The 23,335-nt window shown below is 50.8% G+C and overlaps 7 protein-coding genes across 7 annotated transcripts; 3 read left to right on the forward strand and 4 right to left on the reverse strand.

Annotated features, from left to right (window-relative positions):
- Positions 1-1,093: 1,093 nt before the first annotated feature.
- Positions 1,094-2,451, reverse strand: ALTATR162_LOCUS9262 (uncharacterized protein; the record flags this gene model as incomplete). The annotated part of the gene is made up of 4 exons (XM_043316895.1): positions 1,094-1,596; positions 1,645-1,991; positions 2,042-2,250; positions 2,302-2,451. The coding sequence occupies 4 exons, from the start codon at positions 2,449-2,451 to the stop codon at positions 1,094-1,096; spliced, it is 1,209 nt and encodes a 402-aa protein (XP_043172830.1).
- Positions 2,452-6,243: 3,792 nt separating this feature from the next.
- On the reverse strand, positions 6,244-7,152 carry ALTATR162_LOCUS9263 (uncharacterized protein; the record flags this gene model as incomplete). The annotated part of the gene is made up of 1 exon (XM_043316896.1): positions 6,244-7,152. One exon carries the CDS (start codon positions 7,150-7,152, stop codon positions 6,244-6,246), a length of 909 nt encoding a protein of 302 aa, XP_043172831.1.
- A 453-nt stretch (positions 7,153-7,605) lies between these two features.
- ALTATR162_LOCUS9264 (uncharacterized protein) lies at positions 7,606-8,937 on the forward strand (the record flags this gene model as incomplete). The annotated part of the gene is made up of 1 exon (XM_043316897.1): positions 7,606-8,937. One exon carries the CDS (start codon positions 7,606-7,608, stop codon positions 8,935-8,937), a length of 1,332 nt encoding a protein of 443 aa, XP_043172832.1.
- Positions 8,938-9,188: 251 nt separating this feature from the next.
- On the reverse strand, positions 9,189-9,488 carry ALTATR162_LOCUS9265 (uncharacterized protein; the record flags this gene model as incomplete). Its single annotated transcript, XM_043316898.1, has 3 exons — positions 9,189-9,218; positions 9,267-9,374; positions 9,426-9,488. 3 exons carry the CDS (start codon positions 9,486-9,488, stop codon positions 9,189-9,191), a joined length of 201 nt encoding a protein of 66 aa, XP_043172833.1.
- A 1,497-nt stretch (positions 9,489-10,985) lies between these two features.
- ALTATR162_LOCUS9266 (uncharacterized protein) lies at positions 10,986-11,738 on the reverse strand (the record flags this gene model as incomplete). Its single annotated transcript, XM_043316899.1, has 1 exon — positions 10,986-11,738. One exon carries the CDS (start codon positions 11,736-11,738, stop codon positions 10,986-10,988), a length of 753 nt encoding a protein of 250 aa, XP_043172834.1.
- A 3,627-nt stretch (positions 11,739-15,365) lies between these two features.
- Positions 15,366-15,957, forward strand: ALTATR162_LOCUS9267 (uncharacterized protein; the record flags this gene model as incomplete). The annotated part of the gene is made up of 3 exons (XM_043316900.1): positions 15,366-15,402; positions 15,495-15,680; positions 15,761-15,957. The coding sequence occupies 3 exons, from the start codon at positions 15,366-15,368 to the stop codon at positions 15,955-15,957; spliced, it is 420 nt and encodes a 139-aa protein (XP_043172835.1).
- A 2,411-nt stretch (positions 15,958-18,368) lies between these two features.
- Positions 18,369-23,194, forward strand: ALTATR162_LOCUS9268 (uncharacterized protein; the record flags this gene model as incomplete). The annotated part of the gene is made up of 3 exons (XM_043316901.1): positions 18,369-18,520; positions 18,575-18,640; positions 18,694-23,194. 3 exons carry the CDS (start codon positions 18,369-18,371, stop codon positions 23,192-23,194), a joined length of 4,719 nt encoding a protein of 1,572 aa, XP_043172836.1.
- Between the last annotated feature and the right edge of the window lie 141 nt (positions 23,195-23,335).

The following is a 23,335-nucleotide window of genomic DNA, read 5'->3' on the forward strand; positions in this document are numbered from 1 at the left end:
GGAACCGCGGTTCTTCTATATATGGAGACTATGATTTGGAAGCATCCGGTTTTTTGTGGAGATCCGAGAGGTGGCAGTCGGCAGGTGTTGAGCTAGTGGTTAACCAGCCTACAGGTGCGACGTTGACCGGTCGGTGGTGGTCGGCAGAAAGTCTTAGCTGTGAGAGAGTGGGGATGAGATCAAAGGGTAGAGGACATGAGGTAGGTATAGGTGGACAGATGGTACTGATAGTGTTGAACAGAAAGATGATCGATTGTTGTATGGCAGGACAATAACGTGCGACTGTTGGTAGTTGTGATTTGTGTATGATAGTCTGAAGCATCAAGGCTTTGTGGTAGTTCATGTTCGGTAACGAGAATCTTGCTTTTCAGAGTTGCGGTACGGTAACCAAGTGTCATTGAGATGTCACTGAGACATTGGGATGGTGCATAGTGACCAGCTCGTCGTCATTGTGATTGTCATATTACAAGTGCCCACGTAGCGGGTGACAGTGATTGCAGGATGTGTGCAATAATCTTTGCATTCGTCATTAGGTAGTATGGACTAAAATGTACAAGGGTATAGGAAAATGTCATATCGCTTTTGTAATGCACAAGGATTGGGTATACTTCATCACTTCTTTGCCTTGGTGAATTTCAACCTGACCAAGCGAGTCAAATATGACTGCGATTCAGGCCGCTGTGGGGCGGAAGGATTCCAGACACCTGGTGCATTTGATCGCTCTGTTTGCGATTGCCGAAGGAGGTCTAACGCCTCCTTTTTCCGCTCTGTTTGAGCCATTTGTTATCTTGTGGCCCAGATCTTGCTTCTTTTCGCTTGTTCGAAGCTGTAGCTGACGTAGGGCCTGGGTGCTGGTACCAGGCTTACTTGTTCGCGACATCAAGTGCAAGCGAACAATGAGTGCATGGCATCGCCGCGGATGTGCGAGAATGGCACCAGAGTCACTGCCTTGAAAGGCCTGTCGTTGGCGCATTCCAGCCAGGGCTGTAACGCATCGACGCAGTATACATCATTTCCAGGACGTGGCGTGGCATCGTGCGGCTTCGTAAGAACGAGTTGAGGTGAGTGAATGTAGGTATATTGCTGAAATTCATCATCTGTAGGGTGCAGAGAGAACCGACCCCCTCTCTTCATCTGTGATGTAGAACGACTTGGACACCAAGATTCCATTTTGGAAATTGTCCTCCTCACTGCTCCGAGAGCTCTTGATCCTCAAACTCCTCTCACTGTCGTTGTCTGAGTTGTCCACACGCGTGGTCTTCTTGGAGTTGGGCGGGGCGCCGGTGCCGAACCAGTTGGGTGATTTGGGAAAGGATCCGGTTTGCGCCGGTTCGTCGTTGGAAGTGCGCGTTTGCACAGTGGCTGATAGCTTGTACATGTCGGGCCGTAGTTTGTCAGCTTTCGAACCGGGTGCGGCATTAGCGGGTAATGGGGCGGACATGCCATATGCGGAAGGTCGATATCCTGTTGGGCGTGTAGAAAGACCAAGTTTGTGCATGGCGATGAAGAAGAGCGGGCGGAGTGTTGCAAGGCTTCCGGCGGTAATGGCAAGGCCTTGTTCAACTGATGACCAGATGGCGATGTCAAGAGTCGACCCTGTCAGGGTTAGTAATCTGTAAAGTCGCCAGTAGTGCGTAGACATACAAAGGAAGTCGGGGGAGTTGAAGTAGTGGATGAATGGCAATCGCGCAATGACTGCAGCACTTGCAATACAACCCATGGTGATCAAGGGGATTAAAGCAACTTTGGTCCTTCTCTTCAACTGCAAGTGCCATACCAAGAAGCCCGGAATGATAGCGAAAGTAAAGTCGGTGATGATACTGAAGATGCTGTAGACGTAGCCGAGGGCGGTAATGACGGTGTTGTCGACACACTTTCCTTCCTGCGAAGTACGATCCCACATGTACGAGACCGGGTAGCACTGGAAAAGACAGACGAAGAAGAAGGCCCCTCCAGCGATGATAGAGACACACATGGCGGTGTAAATGATCCTGGTACTCTTAGTACGTGTCGCAAGTGGCTTGCCGGTGCTACTGCTTACCATGTGTGAATCCTGCGAATACTGATTCGCAAGAGAAGAAACCCAATGGAAAGCTTCGAACATATCATGGAGACGGAGTAGAATAGATAGCAAAAGTACCAGGCATGCTTTGCGTTTTGTACACCCTCAATGGGCAGGTCGCGATGGTGGCGTCCAGTTCCATAATGTATCCCGACGCAAGACGAAGTTGAGTATGAAATGAAGAAGAGCTAAACACCCAGTCAGATGATGCCCCAATTATTATATCAGCCCACACTTACCGTTGCGAAAACCATCAACCAGTCATCTCGACCAAATGCCTTGACCATTTGGACGCGAACATAAATCCTCAATGCACAAGCCAGAACCGCTGTGGTGACGAAGGCAATGTTGACTGCGAGCAGCTCGGGGCCTCTGTTTGGAATAGCCATGGTGATGGTGGTATGTTGTCGAAGCAGTTGACGCTCACACGGCGAGGAGGAGCCCCAGAATGAGCACGCCCAACCAGTATGGGGGGTCCAGGATCTTTTACGTAGCTAGATTCTTTATCGAATAAGCACGGTGGAGCTATAGAGGGCACCGCATAATGGGTGCCGCCACGAGAGATGTGGGTCTACGGGCGGGCTCCCAGCACTCATTCCAGGGTCTGGTCCGTTTCAAGGAGACACCATTACGAACAGGGTCGCTTTCCCGCGGAGCTAGGACCTCGAACTGTGAATTTGGCGAAGTCGTTCATGCGTTGACAGGGCTATCCGGGGACGCATAGAAGCTTACTGCAGTAGTAATGATTGCCGCAAACGAGATTGTCCACTGGCAGCAAACGGACATGACGGAAGCAGGAGTAGGAGATCAGCGCACATCAGCGTCTCGCAGGCCGTTGATTAGGGGAGACTTGTAACTCGCATAGACTTGAGACTCCACCACTGCTCGAAGGGAGCTCGCAGTAGCAAAACTTAAAAGAGCGGCTTGAGTAACGGTAGTGATGCTCCATGTCGTGTTTTTGGTGGTGCCTAGACGCGTGCCGCTCGAAGCAGTTTCGCGATGTTAACCGGCCAAGCGAGACCTAATCGAATACGTGCTTAGTCTCCTAAAATCCTGCAAGGGCTGCATCCTCCGTGCCTTCCGCTTCTTGGTTAGTTTCTACACTCAGCACTGACATTGAACGCTCCTCCACATCCGTCAAGCTATTCGGAGCTGCCAGCTGTTGCTGCTGATCGGCTACATCATTGCGCACTATGTCTTTAGCCGTTGGTTTCAACTATTCTACGACTCACTGCCGGTTCTCTCAATCAGGAAGTGCTCTGCAGTGCTAGGAACGGGAACTTGTGCCCGCTAGCCGGACAGTTCCTAAACCTCCGTTGATCCTCACTGACAGGTTTGCACAGAGCGACAACTCTCCAATGCCATCTGCAATCTTGCCATGACAGATACTGTGGCTCGTGGCGGTCAATGCAAAAAGTAAAGAATGTCGCCAAACTACTCAGGAACCTCGGCTTCAACACATCGAGCCCGCAGCGTTTCACGAGTACCTAGCGCGCTAGCTGACTCGCTATCATGGCCGTCGGCACTTGGTGGAGGCACTGTACGACCTGGATTTGGCTCCAAACTTGCACCATTCGAAGCGCTATAATGGTCTCTTAGATGCAGAGTGCGTCGCACGAACACCCATGGTTCGCAATTGAAACCCATGCTTAGAACATGGTTATATGACAACGGTTAGTCGTCCGAAGGCATGTCAATGGCTTGCCTGACGCCTATTGCTCCATTATTCGAACGATCAGGAAACGGAAAGGTATATCAACAGGGATATCGCAAGACATCAGGTCCTTGAACCCTGACTTCAAGACTCAAACAGGACATATTACACGAGGTGGAGCCCTGAATGGAAGGGACGATTGCGACATGACCGTCGCATGCATCAGGGTAGCACAACACTTTCAAGTTACTGGAAACAACTCCGCAACGACAATTCCCTGGCGGGACGCCTTCCCAACGTCAGCTGGTCTCAGCTCAACGTTCTTCCCGCCTGGTAACTTTGTCTTTAAACTGCCGGGGGACGTTTACCAGGCCTCCGACCGAAGGTTCAAGCACGGGACGGAGAGAACTCCTGCAGTAAACCTCCGGTTTCATGATGGTAAACTCGTATTCGAGATCGGAGAACAAGACGGCGTTCGTTCGCGCAAATGCAACATACAGCTCTTCGGGAGTTTCGCTCACTGCACGACTCCAAGCCGCCTGGTTGATACATTTTCCAACCAACCCTTGCAATCGCTTGCGACGATCCTATGATAGACTGGGTTGGTGCAGATCTTCAGTCTTTCAGGATGACGTCCGCAAGGTTCAATTACCCCAACTAAACCTTGGTAAAATGCAAGCAGTTGCCCGCTGACAAGGGAAAGGTCCACGGTTATATTCTTCATCTTGCGCTGACGTCCGAGGCCCCTATATCCCGATGTGTGGTGGGTGCCGCTGTTCGTCGGGTAATGCTCGCTCATGCGAAAACATGGATTAAGTTTCAAGCCGTCAACGTCTACAACAGATGGGCAACATGCAGTGAACTGCTGTTCACACTGTGAATCGTAAACTTGCGCCATTCAGTAAAGACGTCCCGTGCAGCTTCCTAGTCAAAATACGGTTCTCAATGCAGCCGCGGCTACAGGAGCAGAAAGGAGTACCACAACAGCAGACCCGAACGAGACAAGGCTACCTAATTATCGACTGATCTGCTATGTCCTATCTCATGTCACGGAGGTAAACATAACTTGGTGCACAGAAGAAGCACAACGACAACATAATCTTCCCACACCACATCAGTCGAGGACCACCAGCTGAACAAGGCTGCATCGAGTACCCGACCTTCTGGCTCAGTACCATGCAGCTACAACTTGTTTTTTTTTGTTAGTTCTTGAACTCGTCTCGAGTCGACAGTTTCTTATTTCCACAGCGCGACAACACGTGATGTCGCTCCTCGGATAGATCCTAGCGATAATCCTCGTCATTACTTCTTCCCATCGATCTTTTTTCATTTTGCTTTCTACATGTTGCTTTTAATTATGCATGCATGCATACATGCGCTTATGCGGCGCAGTTTCGGATGCATCCACCACACCACACCCACCAACGCGAGCGCCCCGGAAAATCCGGGCGGTTAACCTGCGGCCACCCAACCACCACACCCGGAAATTCTCCGCATCCTGCCAGCCCGTGTGAGTGCCGCCTGGGCGGCGCGGTTGTGGCGTGCCTGTTTCAATTGGTACCTGAAATTAACCAACCGCTGCGTTCTGCTGTGCCCCCGGTAGTATGTTTCGTGAGTGTAGAGAGGAATGCGGCGTGGTTGGGGTAAGTGTGTGTATATACATGAGAGAAGCGTGGTTTACTAGCTGCGTGGTACAGCGCATCGTACTACAACACCAAGACTCTTCAACCCATTATCGGACCGATCTTTGCTAAACGTCCCGGCCAATTCGGATTACGAAAACCATCTTTCTGCGACATCTGCCATTGCAAATGATCTCCGGCGGATTACCCGAGCACAACATGAAGGCTATCCTCACACTCGTAACACTCATCGCCTTTGCATCCGCTTCCCCGATACCCACACCCAAACCTTCTAAACCCCTCCCGCTCATCTCCCTCTCCCTCATCGGCTCACCATCACACTACACAATCGGCTCATCTCAAAGTCCGCAAACTTCCACTCCCACATCCAGCAATGCGTGGTCCATACATATACCTATTGATGTATCCCTTGACCTAAGCGCGCGGCCGGAGCATGTACAAGCGATCGAGGTCATCGGAGTGGAGTCCGGAACGGACCTACAGGAAGGGGAGATAAAAAGGGATGATGTGGATGTGCTGTGTAAGGCAAGTTTAGAGTGGGGAAGCGAGGGCGTCATTGTCAGAATGGGTGGGCCGAGGGTTGTAGTCAACGGGGGGAAGATGGGTAGGATTACTGGGGTGAGTTGTTGGAAGGAGAGCGCGAAGGGTACGTGTGCATGTATGCATGAATGATGGAGTTTGGAAGAGCGGGATGGGTTGCAGGTCAACTTGGATGACGATGATGCGTTAACATAATTTTTGAGATGTACATAAACTGGTTTCATGTAATCATGGTCTATGTGTATCTATCGTGGATATACCTTGTAATGTAGGATTTTGTCATGTTTCACGAACCATGCTTACCTGTCTTGCATTTACGTCGGTGGCTATGGCAGGCGTCGCCTTCACGCTCGGTAACCTTGCATCAGCTTTTCTACTATGCTGATGCCCACTTGCTCGTCTGCAGAAGGTGCTTCTTTTGGCTTCTCTTCCTTGTCAGATGTGAAGCCTTCTCTTTGCATTATCTGCTCCATCATGCGGATGCCTCTTAGCTCTTGTAGAGGCGGGATATTCTGTACACCTTCTGGGTCTACAGTATCAAAGTCCACACCGCCAGTGGGCTTGACTGCACCAACTATCTCGTGAAGTGCATCTGGTGTAACGACAAAGTCGCTTTGTACCTCTCCCGACTTCGTCGGTATTACCTTTTCCACGCCCAGTTGTGCCTCGTCGACGACTTGGCATGTGTGTGCCACAGCGACAACGGGAGCGTTGGGCTGCAGTACTTTCAAGTCCTGCAGCATGGCCCACTGCACCTCGAACAGATTATGACCCTCCCATATTGTCACCCCCTGCGCATTGAAGACAAGACCCCCGATAGCGCACATGTCTACCTTGAGGCACTCGTCACGCATCTGCGAAAGTGACACCGCTCTCCCTATGCCCGGCTTCTCCATACCATCGAGACACGCAGCCATCTCGTACTTGCTCTCGCTGATCCGCCCAGGATGCAATAGTACGAAACCCCTACGCAGCCTATATGTAGCTACCAACACCCTCTTCCCGTCTTTCAGGGCTCTGTACCGCAATTGTTCGAGGCTGTTATCGGGCGTAACGAGGATGACACTGGCGGATTGGTAACACGAAAGTGCCACTAAGCGATCGATAGCAGAACTCGAGCCTCGGAAGTCGGGGGTGAAGGACATGAAGTCATAGTTGAATCGCGCGTCGGGTACGGCGTGTTGGACAAGGTCTTGGTATACGCGCGCCCATAGGAGTTTCCTGCGGTCATCGGAAGAAGTAGGGGCCGTCATTGGGAGATATCGGGAGCGAGTGACGTGCGGCTATAAGCCTGAAAATGTGTGAAGCTGGAAAAGCGAGCGGTGATGTGTGGAGTCTGCGCCGTGCAGCGCAGCAATGGATCGCGGGGGCATGTCGACTCAGGCGCTGACTAACCGGACCGCCTCACCACCTATGGCCTACTTCAATCCTTACCTCAACACCAAGACTGCTGCTAGATTGATATGCTAGCATAATGTCTTCATCATGTATGATTATCGCATTCGTGAGAACATCGGTACAAGCCCGGGTTCACCCGTCCCCGCGTCATTGGGGTAAAGTCCTTGCGTCGGGTTACGCTAAATCGGCTACATGATTACGTCCGTCATATTACCGAAGAGTCACATATCTCAAGCCAAGACGCATTCCAGAGCACACTGGGAGCATCAGGAGCAGATCGTTTGAGCATAAACCAACCCGCATTCACGATGGAAAAGCACGAGGAGTTCGAGCTACGGACAACGGCGACACCATCCGACCGGTCGTCAATGGAAGGCAGCGAAGGAACGACACCAGAAGAGCGCATCACAGAAGCAACCAACATGGACTCTATCAACACCGGTCCGCCAGAAATTGGATTTGAAAGATCTATCGAGCCTCCCGCAAATGTGCCATCGAATGCCGGAGAAGGGAACAGGTCGGCAATCAATAAGAAGACGCCCAAGCGTGCAAAAGCCGTCGAGATCCTCAAGTGGTTCGTCAAAGACCAATGGTTCCTTCTAGCAATGGGCGCTGTAGTCCTCATCTCGTCTCAAGTCCAGGTTCCAGCATCACAGCAGCGCACGAAACGCACAGTAATCACATACCTTGCAGTCTCCGTCATCTTCTTCATCAATGGCTGTACGCTGGATACCAGGGTCATGCTCGCCAATTACATGCGGTGGAAGCTGCACATCTTCGTACAGTTGCAGTGTTACCTCGTCTGTTCGGCAGCCACCTTTGCCATTGTCAGCCTGTGTGCAACAAACCCCAACTTCATGGACCCATGGCTATTGATCGGCTTTCTCTTTGTCGGCAGCGCACCAACAACAATGTCCAGTAACGTTGTCATGACGAGACAAGCTCATGGGAACGCGGCGCTCACGGTCGTTCAGTCAGTCATTGGTCAGTTCCTGTGTCCCTTCTTGACGCCAATCATCCTGCAGATGTACCTTTCCACGGGGTCATGGTATAGCAAGGTTCTCCAGCGCGGTTCTGGTTACGCAGGCATTTACCAGCGTGTCTTCATGCAACTCGGCCTGTCGTTGTTCCTTCCAATGCTAGTCGGACAAATCGTACAACGGCTATTTCCGAAGATGACGAAGAAAGTGTTCTTCGAGTGGAAACTGCTAAAGCTATCATCAATTGCTCTCCTTACAATGGTGTGGCAGACCTTCGATCAGGCGTTCTCTTCTGGTGCGTTCGAAGCTGTCAAGTCGTCCAACATCATCTTCATCGTTTTCATCACGATCGCACTGTACTTCATATGGCTGGCTATATGCTTCACGGCTGCTACCATGTGGCTGCCGAAGAAGGACGTCATTGCATGCTGTTATTGCTGCCCAGCGAAAGCTCTTGCCATGGTTGTCCCACTAACATCAGTCATGTACATCAACATCGATCCCGTTGACCAATCGAAGATGCAGATACCTGCGATCATCTTCCAGGCCTTTCAGGTTGCTATCGGTGGCATCATGACAATCGGTTTCCGCAAGTGGATCCGACCGGAAGAAGAGAAAGAAGAGGCAGAAAAGAACATCGAAGCAGGCGCAGCGAAGTAGGATTGGAAAGTAGACGAAACATCGTCGATACGATTCATGCCCAAAAAAGTTTGTACTATGCGCGAGCATCCAACTCTTCCATGGTAGCCCGGAAGGCAGCCCCTTAGTTTTTTGCAACTACCTTTGCGTAGTCTTCTCTGCTCAACCATCATTCCCGCTTTTTGTACTGCAAGAAATGTTCCGCCATATTGTATGTAGTAGTCAAGAACGCCGGGTATGGCAAACAAGAATTATTTCGTCAAGCCTTGTGCTCAAGTAATGCAGCAGCATCCGTTGGGAATCTAAATCCATCAGCTCGATTGGTCCTTTACGTGGAAGAGTGTACATACGCATTTGCATATTCCAATAAAGCCATCGCATGGGCACTCGACGCAAGAGACTGAGGCAATAGTACCATCCGCGCTCCGAACCTCCTTGACGGATCGCTCAAGACTGACCTGCGTAATCGATTAGTTGCGGAAGCCTTCAAGTAATGCCAGAGTGCCTACCGCTGCGGGTGACGCAAGCGCAACCGAGGCGGCGACCACTGCAATAATAGCCGAGAGCTTCATGATGTCGAACGAATCAAAACCTGCGAATGCCGACAATTGAGCATACAATTCCAAATGCGACGAAGGATCCAAAGAGTTTCTGATTTTGATCGACGCAACAACAGCACAAAGAAAAAGCAATTCAATAGACGACAATCCCGCCAGTTCTTAAGCAGCAATACTTTTGCCCACCAATCTACTAATCTCACATCCTTGCGGTGTCCTAGCTCGCCTCCAAACTTTCTTCCCTTGCTTCCTCATCAATCCGCATATTGTGTACGACGCGCGCATCGGTTCCCCGCCCTCGTGGCAGAATATGTTTTTGCAGGCGATTAATCTACGTTATGCTGGCATTGACTGGCGCAACTCGCGTAGTCGATAACTGGGGCATCTGACGTTCCGGAACATCGGAGTTTACCTACATGTCATGAGCCGCGACATTTCTTGCATCCCGGGTAAATGGTACATGAGACTGGGGTGCATATGAATAGCGCAGGAACGGAGTGTTTGGCAGCGCATGGACGCAATTTATTTCTACTGCCGAAGCAGAATGTTATTGGACCAAGGAAGATATCCTTACGATAAGATCATAGTATGTGCAGGGCAGCATGCGCGGACGAAAGCCTAGATCGAGCCCACATCCGTCCACGTGTTGCTCTTTGCCTGGGACAGCTGCCGACGGCGAAAGGAGCGCGCCCCTTTATGTTGTTTTGCGGCGTCCGCCCTGACGTCGTGGCACAATCGACCCGAAGACCAGTCTTGCACATCGTCAGATGCCTTTACGCACGTCATCTTGCGACACCTTGATTCCTCGCATGTAATTATCAGGCGATTTACTGCGCGTGTCTTGTATCTTTGATCGCTGATCCGGCACACACACACGCCGAACCCACCCTCAGTTCTAGACTTCTGAACATCTCCCGGAGCCCGGCACTAGTATTGAGTACATATACGAGCATGCAGTCGCTCTGACTGCGAACTACTGCACGCTTGGCATGTTCACCGACAAAGCTCGAAGCTAGCAGCGTCGCCTACAGTTATCACGACTCTTGACAGTGCTGTGGCGCATCAGCCGTCTATCACGATCACTAAAAGGCCTCACACAGTCTAGAGCGAAAGCGTCGGTGTTTGATTCCGATGCTCCAGACAAAGAATCGCTTTGGTTGAACCGATCTTCGGCTAAAGCACCGCATACACGAGGTTCTTGCCATGCTGTGAATCTAGATGCACGTAGTCTGGATGCTGTTTATATGATCACGTGTAATGCATGTCTCCAATACTACGCGTCTCTCCTACGAGACAGCCGCCACTCATTTTTGCTAGCACTTCCTTGAACGAAGATAGCCAATTCACAAGATCTCCCATGCAATTCTCACCGGTGTCGCCAGAGTTCTTGTCAAAAGGGGAAGACATGTTCCAAGCCATCTTGGCTAAACCCTTGAGTAACTCAGACACGTCCCGACATTAACAATGCTTCAAGATGTCAACCTATAGAACTAGTAGTGGTAACCATACCTTCTACCAGTAGCTACCATACCTTCTACCAGCAGCTTTCCCAATCTTGGACGCCTCCTCATTCCATCTCTTACTTGCCTTTTCCCGTAACCTAGGCCTTTGCTTGTAACCTCCGTTCTGGTACGTCCCGTCATTGCCGTACTCGAACTCAATCTCTTGACCCCTCTTATCAGGGTTGTCGAACCTATCCAACCAGCGATTAAGATGCGCACGACTGTCCTTGGCACCCACGGCGTAAGAAAGAATGATCCTGATCTTGCGCTTCGATCTCACATCATCATGTGCTTCAGCTCCAGGTTTGCTCAGCCGCTTTAGCTGTGCCTGGGACAAGCGATTGAGGAACGTGACGATGGGTGCGAAGTTGTGGTTGCGAACTGTAGCTGTGATGACGGGAGCGTGGAAGAGGACTGCATCGAGGAATTCTTCGGAAATTTGGTTGTTCACTCCCACGAGGCCGCAGCGTGTGACTATGTTGCGCGACCCAGATTTGAGTTTGGATGAGTTGTCCTGGTCTAGGATGTGCTTGTAGATTTCGTCTCGTAGCTCTCGCGGAAGCGCGAGGAACGGGGGTAAGGTATAGTTGTGTTGTCGGGGCCGTACTGTCATTTCCTCTGTTGCAGACGCGACAGCCTTTCGCGCACGTTTCCTAGGCGGCGCTGGCGCATCGTCGTTGGTGGTTTTCAGAACTGGATTGGCGGCTTCATCGGCCTGTTTGCGTTTCGAACGTCTAAGCTGTGGTGCTGCTGTGGTAGTCATGATTGAGGTTGTTTTTCTAATGTTGTTAAGATATCGAATGAGTGGAAATTGTAAACATATACTCATTGCGCGCCAAGATGACACGGTGAATCCTCCAGGCAGCAGCTAGGCAACAATGGAGTGGCCCAACTGAATCCAGTTAGCGCCAACTTCAGCAGCGTCCAATTGCTCTTGTCTGAAATACCGCCCAGCGCAACACATTTAACATCTCTGTAGAGTACGTTCTCGCAGTTTAGTAAGAGGAAAGCGGCATGCATGGTTTCAATATCCTTGCCTTAACTGCGAGTAAGAAAGTGCGCTTAACTATGGGCTTACTGTGGAAAAAATCAGATATTCAAAGCAGATGAAGGAAGACGAAACGCTTCAATATGCATGACTGTGTGTGCGACAGAAGGGGACTCACCACAAGAATATACTAACGTAGGATGACTCAAATGGCAGTGGACGTAGATCGTTATTTATTTAATGAATGTATAACACACATTGCATATTTCAGGCCTCTTCCTTCTCTACGACAGGCACCGGATGGAAACCCTTTTCCATGTGCCGAATCTAAGAGTCCTTTCTCCTGAAACTCCGTTTCCATAAAGGGAGAGTACAATGAAACGGCGGTTTTGGTTTCTTTTTAACTCCGCGAAGGCATCTTCCCATGAGGTGTCGCTTGAGATCCTCTAGTAACGCAAACCACTTTCCACATTACGCACATTCGTGCAACCGGTCGGATTTGACTGTATGGGTTCGTTGGTGGAGAAGCAAGTCTGCTCTCTGATCGAATTCCTACTCATAACCCTCGTGGTCACAGGAATACATGGCCTGCGATGCTTCTTCGTCGTGTTCATACGTTCCTGATGCGGATGGTCGAGCGTGCACTTTTCTCATATGATCTTCGTACTTATCTTTGCGATGAAACGACCTGGATACTCTATCACAACCAGGCACCGTACAGAAGTATTGTGACGCGTTCGGATTGTGAAATGTATCATTGTGTCTGCGAAGTTCGGCAGTTCTGTTAAACCTTTTCTGACAGGTGCCGCACTGGATGCTTTTTTCGTCTTTGCGGGTCGTTTCAGTGCTTGGTTCGCTCGTCCCCATTGTAGATGTAGATGGTGTTGTGTCTATATGGAACAATACCGAGTCTCCCTCCGTCGATTGCGTCAGGGGTGTCGAGGAGAAGAATGCATACTCTTCGCCTCGAATTTCATGAGTGCTGTTATTGGGATAGTCGCTCCAGTTCCGGCGTTTTCGAACTGGACCACAGGCCAGACCAGGATGATGTTTGCGATAATGCTTGAGGCGGGCGTCTTGACGCCGGAAAACTCTTGAGCAACCAGAAACTTTACACACATACTGGTCCATATGGCTAGTATTAGTATGCTTGAGCCGACGATGCCGCCCGAGATTGCCTTTCCTATATTCTCCGTTAAATGCCGCAGGACATTCTGGGCATATCAGAGTTTCAGGCTCTGTGCTGCAAGCGCGCGTGGCTCTAGTTATGCCGGGCCCATCAGAAGCCGTAGATGACGGATTGATGACTGATGACACGTCTCTAGCAACAAGTTTCTTACTATTATGCACCTCCAGGTCCGCGTTGTTGCTAGGCTGCTGGAGAGCATTAGGTGCCACCAAGACTCTGGACATATCCATTCGCCCCGAGTATGATTGGCCGAACTGCATCCCAGTGTATGATAAGTCGTCTTCCGAATAGGGTGGGTACGTTTGACTCGGAGTCTGAGCATGTTGATCCGAACCCGCCCAGTGTATGAGCTGATGTGTATCGGGGAATGATGGCAAATATCGTCCCGCAAGGTTATTCAAACCGCGAGCCCCAGGCATATAATCCTCTGATGGTCTCGACTGTAATATGTTGTCCGCCCAGCCTTCGACAGCTTGATAGTTTGGGTAGTAAGGACCAGTCTGAACGGTCGATTCAACTTCACTCGTGCGTTGATGAGTGCAATGAGAAGTTTCTCCATTGATCACACTTATTAGGTGATTGATATCACGATGTGTACGAGTCTCATCACCAGTGTCCGAAGCATAGGTAGATACGGTATTCACCGTGGACCAAGGTGCATGTGAGGACCATGGGTCTGTTTCGTCATCGTCAATGCCTCCGGACTGCATCTGCACTGTAGGGCCTTCGTCTTCGCGTGTAGGACATATTTGGTAGCTCGTATCGTCTGCTGGATGGAAATTTTTGAAGGTAGCAGGATCGAGGCGTTGGTCGTGGCTCATCGCAGGTGTTCGTGTCGCACTTTCAGTTTGTCAGCGAGGCGCACTTGGTATCGCGGCGTGTAGAATACCCATAGACACGTAGCAGAATATATCGTGTCGCGCTTACACATGCGCTACATCGCCATATGGCTATGATAGGGGTGGCAGTGGAGTCACATCCCCGATAGAGTCGATATGGCGTCGGAGCGAAGGTGCTGTTACGGCAGGATAAGTGGCGGCTTGGCACTGATCGCAAGTCAGGGTGGCTCGTATGTCAGGCGCTGCAGCGGACAAACGTATGCCCTCGCGAACAAAGTACAAGTGTTTCAACAGCTTTCGAACATTTCATTTCGTGGGGAATGAGTAGCTTAGTTTCGTATTCACCTGCGTAATAACTATCTAAGTATCTTTCCAGGCACGCCTGTCGAGGGAAAGACTGGACAGGTCCCGGAGATAAGGGATCTTCTACAACGCTGCGATCTACTACTACAAAAGTAGAAAACCCGAGAAAATTATAGAATATACAAGACACTCTAAGGAATAATCTCCACGCATTTTATAGTAGAATTCCACCCGTTGTTGTGATGTCAAAGGAGGGCAAAAGACGAACTCGCATCGGCGTTGGTTTCTTCCCTTGTACGGCGTGCAGGCATGTTGGAACACGTGCGATTTGACCGATCTCTACGGACTCCAGACTGGGCTTGTATGCAGCGACAAAGTGACGAAAAGAGATCATCATCTTCAAGGACTAATATGCATCTACATGAGAGTGCGTACAACTGCATTCGAATCAACAAAGCTATTCAGTGCTCAGCAGCAGGAAATCGCAACCTCCTGCACATAGACTGTTGAAGCCCTACTGTAGATACGGGGATGACGGCTTCTGCGGTGCGTTCAATCCACTTTCGGAGGGGCTTCTGGACTTTTACTTGGCTTGGTAAGGGTTTGCAGCTCGCAACTTGGGTATGTTGGGGTATGGGCAGAATTACGCAGTGAACCCTTCATTGCGCCCACGTTCGTCCCATTTTTCGCAATACCATACAGGCATGTGTGTCGGCTTGGTTTCTGCCAGGAAAGATTACACCGTGCGGGTTTGTTTTTACTTGCGCGTTTTGTTGTCGACGTATGTTGGTGTGGTGAGGGGCTCCGACGAATTAACGCATCCCGCCGCCCAAGGGGAGGGCTAAGCGTTCACCGCCGTCGTCCTGGGTAGCCAACTCTCTCCTCTCCAGTGTTGCTATCGAACCCATAGAGCTCCAGCTGTATTATTAATCATCACATAATTGACCTCATCTAAAGCCAACAATAACCTCGCAGTGACGTCGGAACTCGTTCGAGTCAAGGTGCGTGAGGGGCTTGTCTCGTCGAGGCCCAACGATGACGACAACCGCTAAAACATGCGCAGACACCAACATGCCCGTTGTCTCTCAACTCTTTACGGCCTTGAACGGTAAGCGCATTGAAGCAGACTCTGTCAAGTCGAGCAAACGCGCCTCAGGCATAGCATATGAGCCCTGACGCACAGCTGACAACCACTGCTAGGCACCTACCGCTTCGACGGCAACGGCAACGGCACCGTCACATCTCCAGGCTCCTACGAACAGCCGATCGAAGGCAGGGTTCTTTGGTGGAAGGAGGCAACATACCTAATCCTGGGGGTTATAACCTGCGCCACCGGCGTGTACTTGTGTGTGGTGAAATGCAAGGATCGTAGAGTTAAGAAGATTTGTAGGTAGCTGGCGATTTGTTTCTTGCCGTCATGTTGCACGTTGTATCCCGTACGATCGCTAGAGCTGACTTCGTGCTAGCCCGCACTGCGCCCGGTACAGCCCTTCTGTCCGATGCTCCAGGTGCCTTGGGGGATGTCCACGAGATGGATGCATTCAACGACCCGCCACCTCGCTATGAAGTGGCAGCGTCCGACCCGCCGCCCCACTATGAAGCGCCAGACGCTGCCATCGAACCACAGCAGGAGCGTTACGAACCGAACGAGTCTGACCTCTAGACTGCAGGCAGGCTCGATCCTCACATCAGTGGACAACGCGATGCTGCTGCAAATGCTCCAGTCCGGCCAGGTGTGACGGTTGCCGACGGACATGCTTGACTAGGCCATCTGTTCCCTCGGTTCTGCACGAAGGTGTCGCGTCTTAGTGCGAATGGTTTTGCCGAGCATGCGAGTTGGGAGGTTGGCGTTTTGGCGAGCGACGGTATCGTGGCGTTCGAGGGAGAGTTGGATAACATGGGACAATGTCAGTACATTGCGGAGCGCGACTGCGAATATAATCTGTTCGACTTTGTGCTGCAAAATCAGTTCCAAACTTGTACAACCAATCAACGTTTCGCATCGTAGTAGCAAAGCGCTATACCAGATCTGGTCGGCTCCGTATTCATCGCTGCATGACTTTGCTCAACGAGCTGCTCGTGAAGTCGACAATGTCCGTGAAGAAAGGGATGGTTGTGAGGTGATGGTCTACGACCTGAAGCTGTGTTTGGGGTGTTCTGACGATGTCGGTGAGCGTGGCCTTCGTGCAGCAGTCGCTAACAGTGGAGGAATCGCCCTCCCCTCGGTGGAGGAATCGCCCTTCCCTCGCTGCGGCGACCCAATCACAGTTGTTCGACTACAAATGCTATCCAGGAACGTCGAATCTTCTCATCTTAGTGCTCTGGTTGTCAACTTCGTAACAGTTGCGAGTACCCTACTTGGGTATTGTCCGGCGACACCTTGATGGCAAACAGGCCGTGGTGAAGCATCTCGATCTCCAGTACATACACCACTTGACCATCATTGACACCCAACCGACTTGCACATGCACCAAGACTACATCGCTACGCCAGTACTGTTTCATAACTCTTTAGTCTTGTTGCCGTCGTTGTATCAAAACGTGTCTAGGTTGCTGTACCATCATACGCTGCAAGAGATCTGAGTTTGGGTCGGTCGCCCAGTGGTTGTGATGGGTTCACATCGTATCATTCAAAGGACAAACGTAAAGCTGTTCCCAGCAGTCTGCGACAAGCATTCCAGCGGCGGGGTCAATCCCACGTCTCCCCTAGATGCGGTAAATGAGCCCACATTCCCTCAAAGCTCTCCTTGTCCCCATCAATCTGTTGGTATCTTCAATGAGTCTATCGCAACTTTCTGAATGGTTGCAGTCGCTCAAGACTCTTACTCTAGGCACTTTCAGGCTAAGCGATAGTAGATCCGAATTCGTAGGCTGTATTCAAGTGAGTGGCGATTGTGAACATGTACTTCTTACACGCTCGGGTTTCATGGTAACTCTCCAGGCGGCAGCACAGGCAACCACACAATATGCGGACTAATTGGAACTTCCAAGGCTGCTTCTCCAAGAGGCTCGATGGTCGTTGCACCATGCTCTATCACTCATTTAACCAGACTTGTAGACGATTATGCGCTCTCTTCTTCAAGTTGTTTATTCAATGTTATTCTTGCCATTGCGCAAGAAAAAGTGCGAGGAAGCTACCGTCACCAAAGAGCAACGCCATTCAAAAACAAAGCCCAACCAGAGTGCCAGCGACAACCAACTACTAAGACTAGAACACGAGGATATGGAGCAGAGTGCGACGCTATAAAACCCATCAAGATTGAGCACGAAGAGCAGAAGAAGAGGATAGATCACACTGTTTTGCTAAGACCCCGCTTGTCCAGTGAGGCTGGAGTCCCGGCTGTTCCGTACTTCGTATGGCAACAACGGGGACCGTGAGGCTGACGTCGGCCCGACCTCATCCGATTTTTGCTAACCAACCTCCGCTGCGCTCAACAGGTCCAAGAGTGTCGCCATATCTTTTTCCTCAGCTCCAACAATACACTCATCAGCAGCCTTTTATCAACAGCATGAACCTTCTGAAAATGACCAGCTACACTGTTGTTCTATTCGAGTCGCGAATGCTCGAGAATGACGTACCTAGGTACAAATGCAAGGGGCTAGAAGCGCTACTCATGCACTGGAAACTTCTCTACCAGATCTCCTTTATATTCCCAATTGAGATTTATAAATCGAGCCTGACTAAGTCGACTTTTGCATCTCCATGATGACGTTTGACCGCATTATTCTAGCTCTCGCTGCCACAGCTGAAACATCTAGGCAAGCTTCGAGGCCTAAGTACATGCAGATAGCTCAGGTACCATAGGTCATAGTACCGTATTTGCGGCCTAGGGCTTACTAAATCGCCTCAAGTGGATAAGTTGACGAACTGTTCCCAGACTTTGTCCCACCAGGCTTATGCGTTAGCCCAGTCTAGCCGGCGATCTTGCGTTGGCTCCCGGGCGATCTGGCGAATTCTCCCGTATTTCTGGTCGAGTTTTTCTTCGTAGCTTGACGAAAAGGTCGGGCCCTGCACTTTTAATCCTTCGATACGTTCCTCTTCGAACTGTACCTTTTTCCAAAGAAGGCATCAAGTATGCGTTCATTGATTCTTCTGCCACTATTTGCTATACTGCAAATATGTCAGGCCTTCGTCTCGCCTGATATATACTCCCTTACGCAGCCCGCAGGTGCGAGTGCGGATCTAGGGGAGAGCAGTCGGTCGGCCACTGTACCGTCCAAATCGAGGTAAGAAGAGCAAATCTCTATCGTGATGGTCCGATACTGATGGCTTTACCACAGACATGCAGCTGGACCGAATTCCGGATTGAACGTTTTCTTACCGAACTATCAAGCAGACCCCAATTGGTAAGTTATCTCCCAGAAATTATAAATCAATGTAACCACTAACATCATCCTAGGCTTCCTCTTACGCTATCTCTCAAGACAGTCGGTTTGCAAGTGAAGGTTATCCAATCACTTAACCTTTCTTCCCAATGCCGAAATCTACTTGTCTACACGTCGCCGAGCGTGAGCTACAGCCCAAGCGCCGCTGATGTTCAAACCTTGACCTCTTTTGTGGCCAAGGGTGGTAACTTGATCTTCATGAACAGGGTTCCTACTTCTCTTCAAAATCTTGCAGGAGTGTCTGCGTCTACCGTCGATTCGAGCGGTTCGAGATCCGTCATACAGTTGACGAACACCGAAAAACCCGTCCAGGCTCTCCAAGGATTCGACTTCACCGAATACTACGACGTGAACATGCCGTTTTATGAGAACTACACTGAGAGTGGTCTTGTCAACGTTGGCTACAAGCCTACCACGGGTTCACAAACACTCGGAAAATATCTAGTTCGAAACGACGGAGTGGACAGCGCAGATACATCGGCTACTAGTGCAGCGATTGTCAAGAACCAGCCTTTGGGTGCTAGCGGACATGTGTACAGTTTCGGAATGGATCTTGGATATCTCTATATCCAGGCTCAGAATGAGGCCGGCGGGTACTCGCCATGGTACGACGGGCATTATTACCCCGGATACGATATCGGAACACGCATCATCAAGAACATCGTCACTAGCAGTGCCCATTTTGTAAGTCTATGGTCGGTTCCATACAACAAAGGACTTGCCTTCACCACTACATGGGACATCGACACCTACGTTTCGTATCCGCACGGCCAGGGTATAGCAGCCGCTGCGCAGGATAGAGGCGCCGCGGGAAACTTGAACCTTCATACCAAGTACATCACTGATGCTTATGAGACTGCATACTTCCAGTATGGCGTTCCATACATTTACCAGATCACCGGGTTCCGTACGGCTCCTGACGGCTACCCATACATCGACTTTGGCAGTCATACTGTCAGTCACTCGCCAAACGCAGCAGGCTTTGACTATGGCACTCTTCAGGAACGATTCACCCAGGGGACCGAGGCGGGGTACTATCCGGTGATTCATCAGTGCGGACCCAACGCTGATGGTACACCTGCCAATGGACAGGTATGCACAAAGGGAGGTACCAGCGGGCTCTCATTCTACACATCAGGTGCTTCAGCATCAGGAGAGGTCCGCGTTAGTGCCTATTTGATTCGGCATATACTCCATGACGAGTTCAAGACCAACTACAACATGACTACCTATCGTCCGGGCAACCTTGCGTGGAGCAAGTACCAAGCCTCGCATTGCGTGGCGAACGGAATCATTGGTGGCTCTTCGTGCGCAGGCAATTCCCACCTCACCCATCTTCCTTTCCAGGTCACGCACAACCGCGAGTCGTTTCAGGAGCTCCCGTACTACGAGTTCCCGCTCCAATGGTCAGATGGTGACGGCAACATGAGCAGTGCCGACTTTCCGGGTTCGGACTTCTCGAACCAGATCAAATACATAAAGAAAATGGCACGATATGGCGGTCACTACAACATCTTGATCCATCCGTCGGACGCGTTGTTTGATAAGATCCAGATTCAACGCGCGCTCCACGATACTGTGCGTCCTTTTGCAGTCTTCTTCAACCAAACTGGAATGGCCAACTGGTGGACTAATCGAGACCGCGCTATTGTTGATATCACAGCAGCGGACAAGTCATCTGCGGTGATGACGGTTCGTTTGGACGGCCGAACGGAAGGACTCACTCTGCAAGTGCCTCGGAATTATGCTATAAAGTCTGCAACGGGCTCTCTCTCAGTCTGTCAGCAACCTTCGTACGACGGGACGACGAACGCAGTGGTACTACGAAACACGGCAAAGGGGCTCTACACGCTTTCTTTCGTCGTCGGTACGAGCAATGTAGCCACGTCTACGTGCCCGGACTTCACACCAAAACCGATCGGCGATACTGAGTGTATAGCATGGGATGTTATGATCGACGACTTCTTGGAACTCTACTTTGGCAGCAACAACGTCAATCTGCTCTTGTTGCAAACAACCGCAACAGGACTCTCGTCGAATAACGTAGAAGGCACTTTACAGCTGACTGCAACTACCAACAGCGGCGTCAACTCGTACTACACGGAGATCTCACGCTTCTGCTTCGATGCTTCTATCTACACACATCTGTACTTTGACATGGTTGCTCCTACAGGAAGCACCTTCTACGTGCAGCTTGTCTCGTACGATACCGGGTGCAACTTTGAACAGCCAAGTCCCACCTACTTGGACGTAACTAGATACGCCCCTGCCGATGGCTCAAATCACACTGTCACCATACCCTTGTCAGACTTCCAGGGACAGGACATGAAGCATGTACGCGGAATACGTATCGGCAACATCTCGCCAGCCCAGACACCTATCTACATCGATAACATCAAGATTCAGAAGCGGTGTGTGACAGCACCAGGAGAAGACCGTACCCCGGGCCTGACGATTGAGTCATTCCAGAACGTTGACCGATGGATCACTGGTATCAACAACATATTTGGCCAGACCGACTACAACAACTCGATGACGTTTGCGAAACTCTCGGAGCTGGGCAGAATGCAGTTGTTACCGTCGAGCGCAAGTTCGTACTTCTATACCGATACTAATGTTGACGGTGTCAACTTGAACGCTACTGCTTACACCGGAATCTCTCTCAACGCGCGTGGCCCGGCAGGTGGTTCTTTCGACGTGGTTTTCACCTCAGGTGCTGGAGCTACTTCCACAGTCAGCACCAAGTCTTATGCAACCTTAAGCCAGGGCAACTTCGCCAACATCACAATTCCGATTTCGGCATTCTCAGGGTTCGACACCAACTCCCTCAGCCGCATCACACTACGTAACTTCACACCGAATGGTGGTTCTTCTGCCAATAACTTCACGATGCGATGGATCTCTCTCTTGGGCGGGCCTTCCACAATTGGCGCCGGCCCTCGTTGCCCTACTCCATCTGGCTTTGTTGTGCTGAACTTCTGCGATCCAAACGAGTTCAAAACGCAGACCAATGCCCTAGGTGCTCCCATCTCAGACGACAAGACGATGCAATCCTACAAGCAGCCTTCCCGTGGGTCCGTCGAACTCGTACCTCGTGATGCAACATCCCACTTCTACTCGCAGCTGGCACAGCCATCCAACTGCAGAGCGGTGAACAGTTCTTACGACTCGATCATACTCACTGTGTCAGGTCCACAAGACGCAACCGCGAATATTGGGTTCAAGTACGGCACTGGCAGCTGCAACACCAACGTGGTCACGTCTTACATCCCAATCACCTTCAATGCCGCGCCAACACAACTAACCATACCGTTCTCTCGTTTCCCAGCTACTTTCAACCAGCAATACCTCCAGTCGTTTGTCATGACCAACTTCAATTCCCCCGGATCGATCTACCGTATCCACTCTTTAGTCTTCACAGGACCGGCTAACAGCCCTGGTTGCGCGCTCTGCTCAGGCACCATCCTTAACACTTGCACATTCGTGTCCGAAGTGCCTCGGCAAAACCGACTCCTGGGTGCGATGACTGACGAGGGATCTCTTGCTTCTTATTCCGTCGATAATGACGGTTCGCTGAGCATGGGTACACAAAGCGGTGCGTACTGGTACTCTCAATTCGACAACGCCGGATGCTACAATGCAAAGACGGTGAATGCGACGGGCATTCAGCTGTCCGTCGCGGCTCCCGCGGGTACCAAATTCCAGGTCACCACGCGCTGGAAGACTGACGATGAATGTACGAAGACGTCGCCTCCGTCCATCGTTCCCATCACTTCATACTTAACGTTCACCGACGCCGATTCGTATCAAGTCGCACAGATCCCCTTCTCCGACTTCGGTGGAATCAACTCAAGCAGGCTCGACAGCGTCGCTATCTCGTCTTTCAATCCCTCTAATGTGAAGATTAAGGTTGGCTGCATCAGTTTAACATCGGTCCCGGAAGCCGTCCCAGGACAGACAGGGTTTAAGACATGCAACTGCCCTGATTCTGCGTGGTTAAACTACTGCACTCCAGGAGTCGCAGGCCGCAATACGAACGGCTTTGTACAAAGCGACGACGGAACCATGGATGTCGCGCCAACCGTCACGGACGGTGCTTTGGTTCTGCAACCCAGTGTATCTGGATCTTACTGGTACTCGCTCCAGAACTGCGCAGACATCTCCGCGTCAGAGTTCCTCGTTCTTAACGTCACGGCGAGCGCGGGTGCAGGCTTCAACGTGCAGTTGCAGAGCGGTGGATTCGGCTGTGACGGTCAGACACCGATCCAGCGACTCAGTGTTGCGAGCAGTGCTTACGGCAGTATGAACGGCAGTCCTGTTGTTCTGAGGATTCCACTTTCAGCTTATACGTCAATGGGCAATAGTCAGTTCTCTTTGGCGAAGATTGATGCGGTTGCTTTGGAAGGGTTCAGCGCCGAGACTTCAACGTATCACATTCATTGTGCGTACTTTAGCAGTGGTATAATGAACGGATCCACGAACGGTACTGCAGCGACGAACGGTAAAGCGACGTAGATTCAGTTTTAGCGAGATAAATTTTGATGACCTTTTAGTTTCACCGTTGTTATATCGTTGATTAACGAAGATGCTCGCCTATGCAGCGTGAGAACAGCGATCCACGCGGTTTCACTGTTCCACGAAACAGTTCGTGCGAAA

Source organism: Alternaria atra (genome assembly GCF_907166805.1).
Source record: "Alternaria atra isolate CS162 genome assembly, contig: 29, whole genome shotgun sequence".
NCBI lineage: Eukaryota > Fungi > Ascomycota > Dothideomycetes > Pleosporales > Pleosporaceae > Alternaria > Alternaria atra.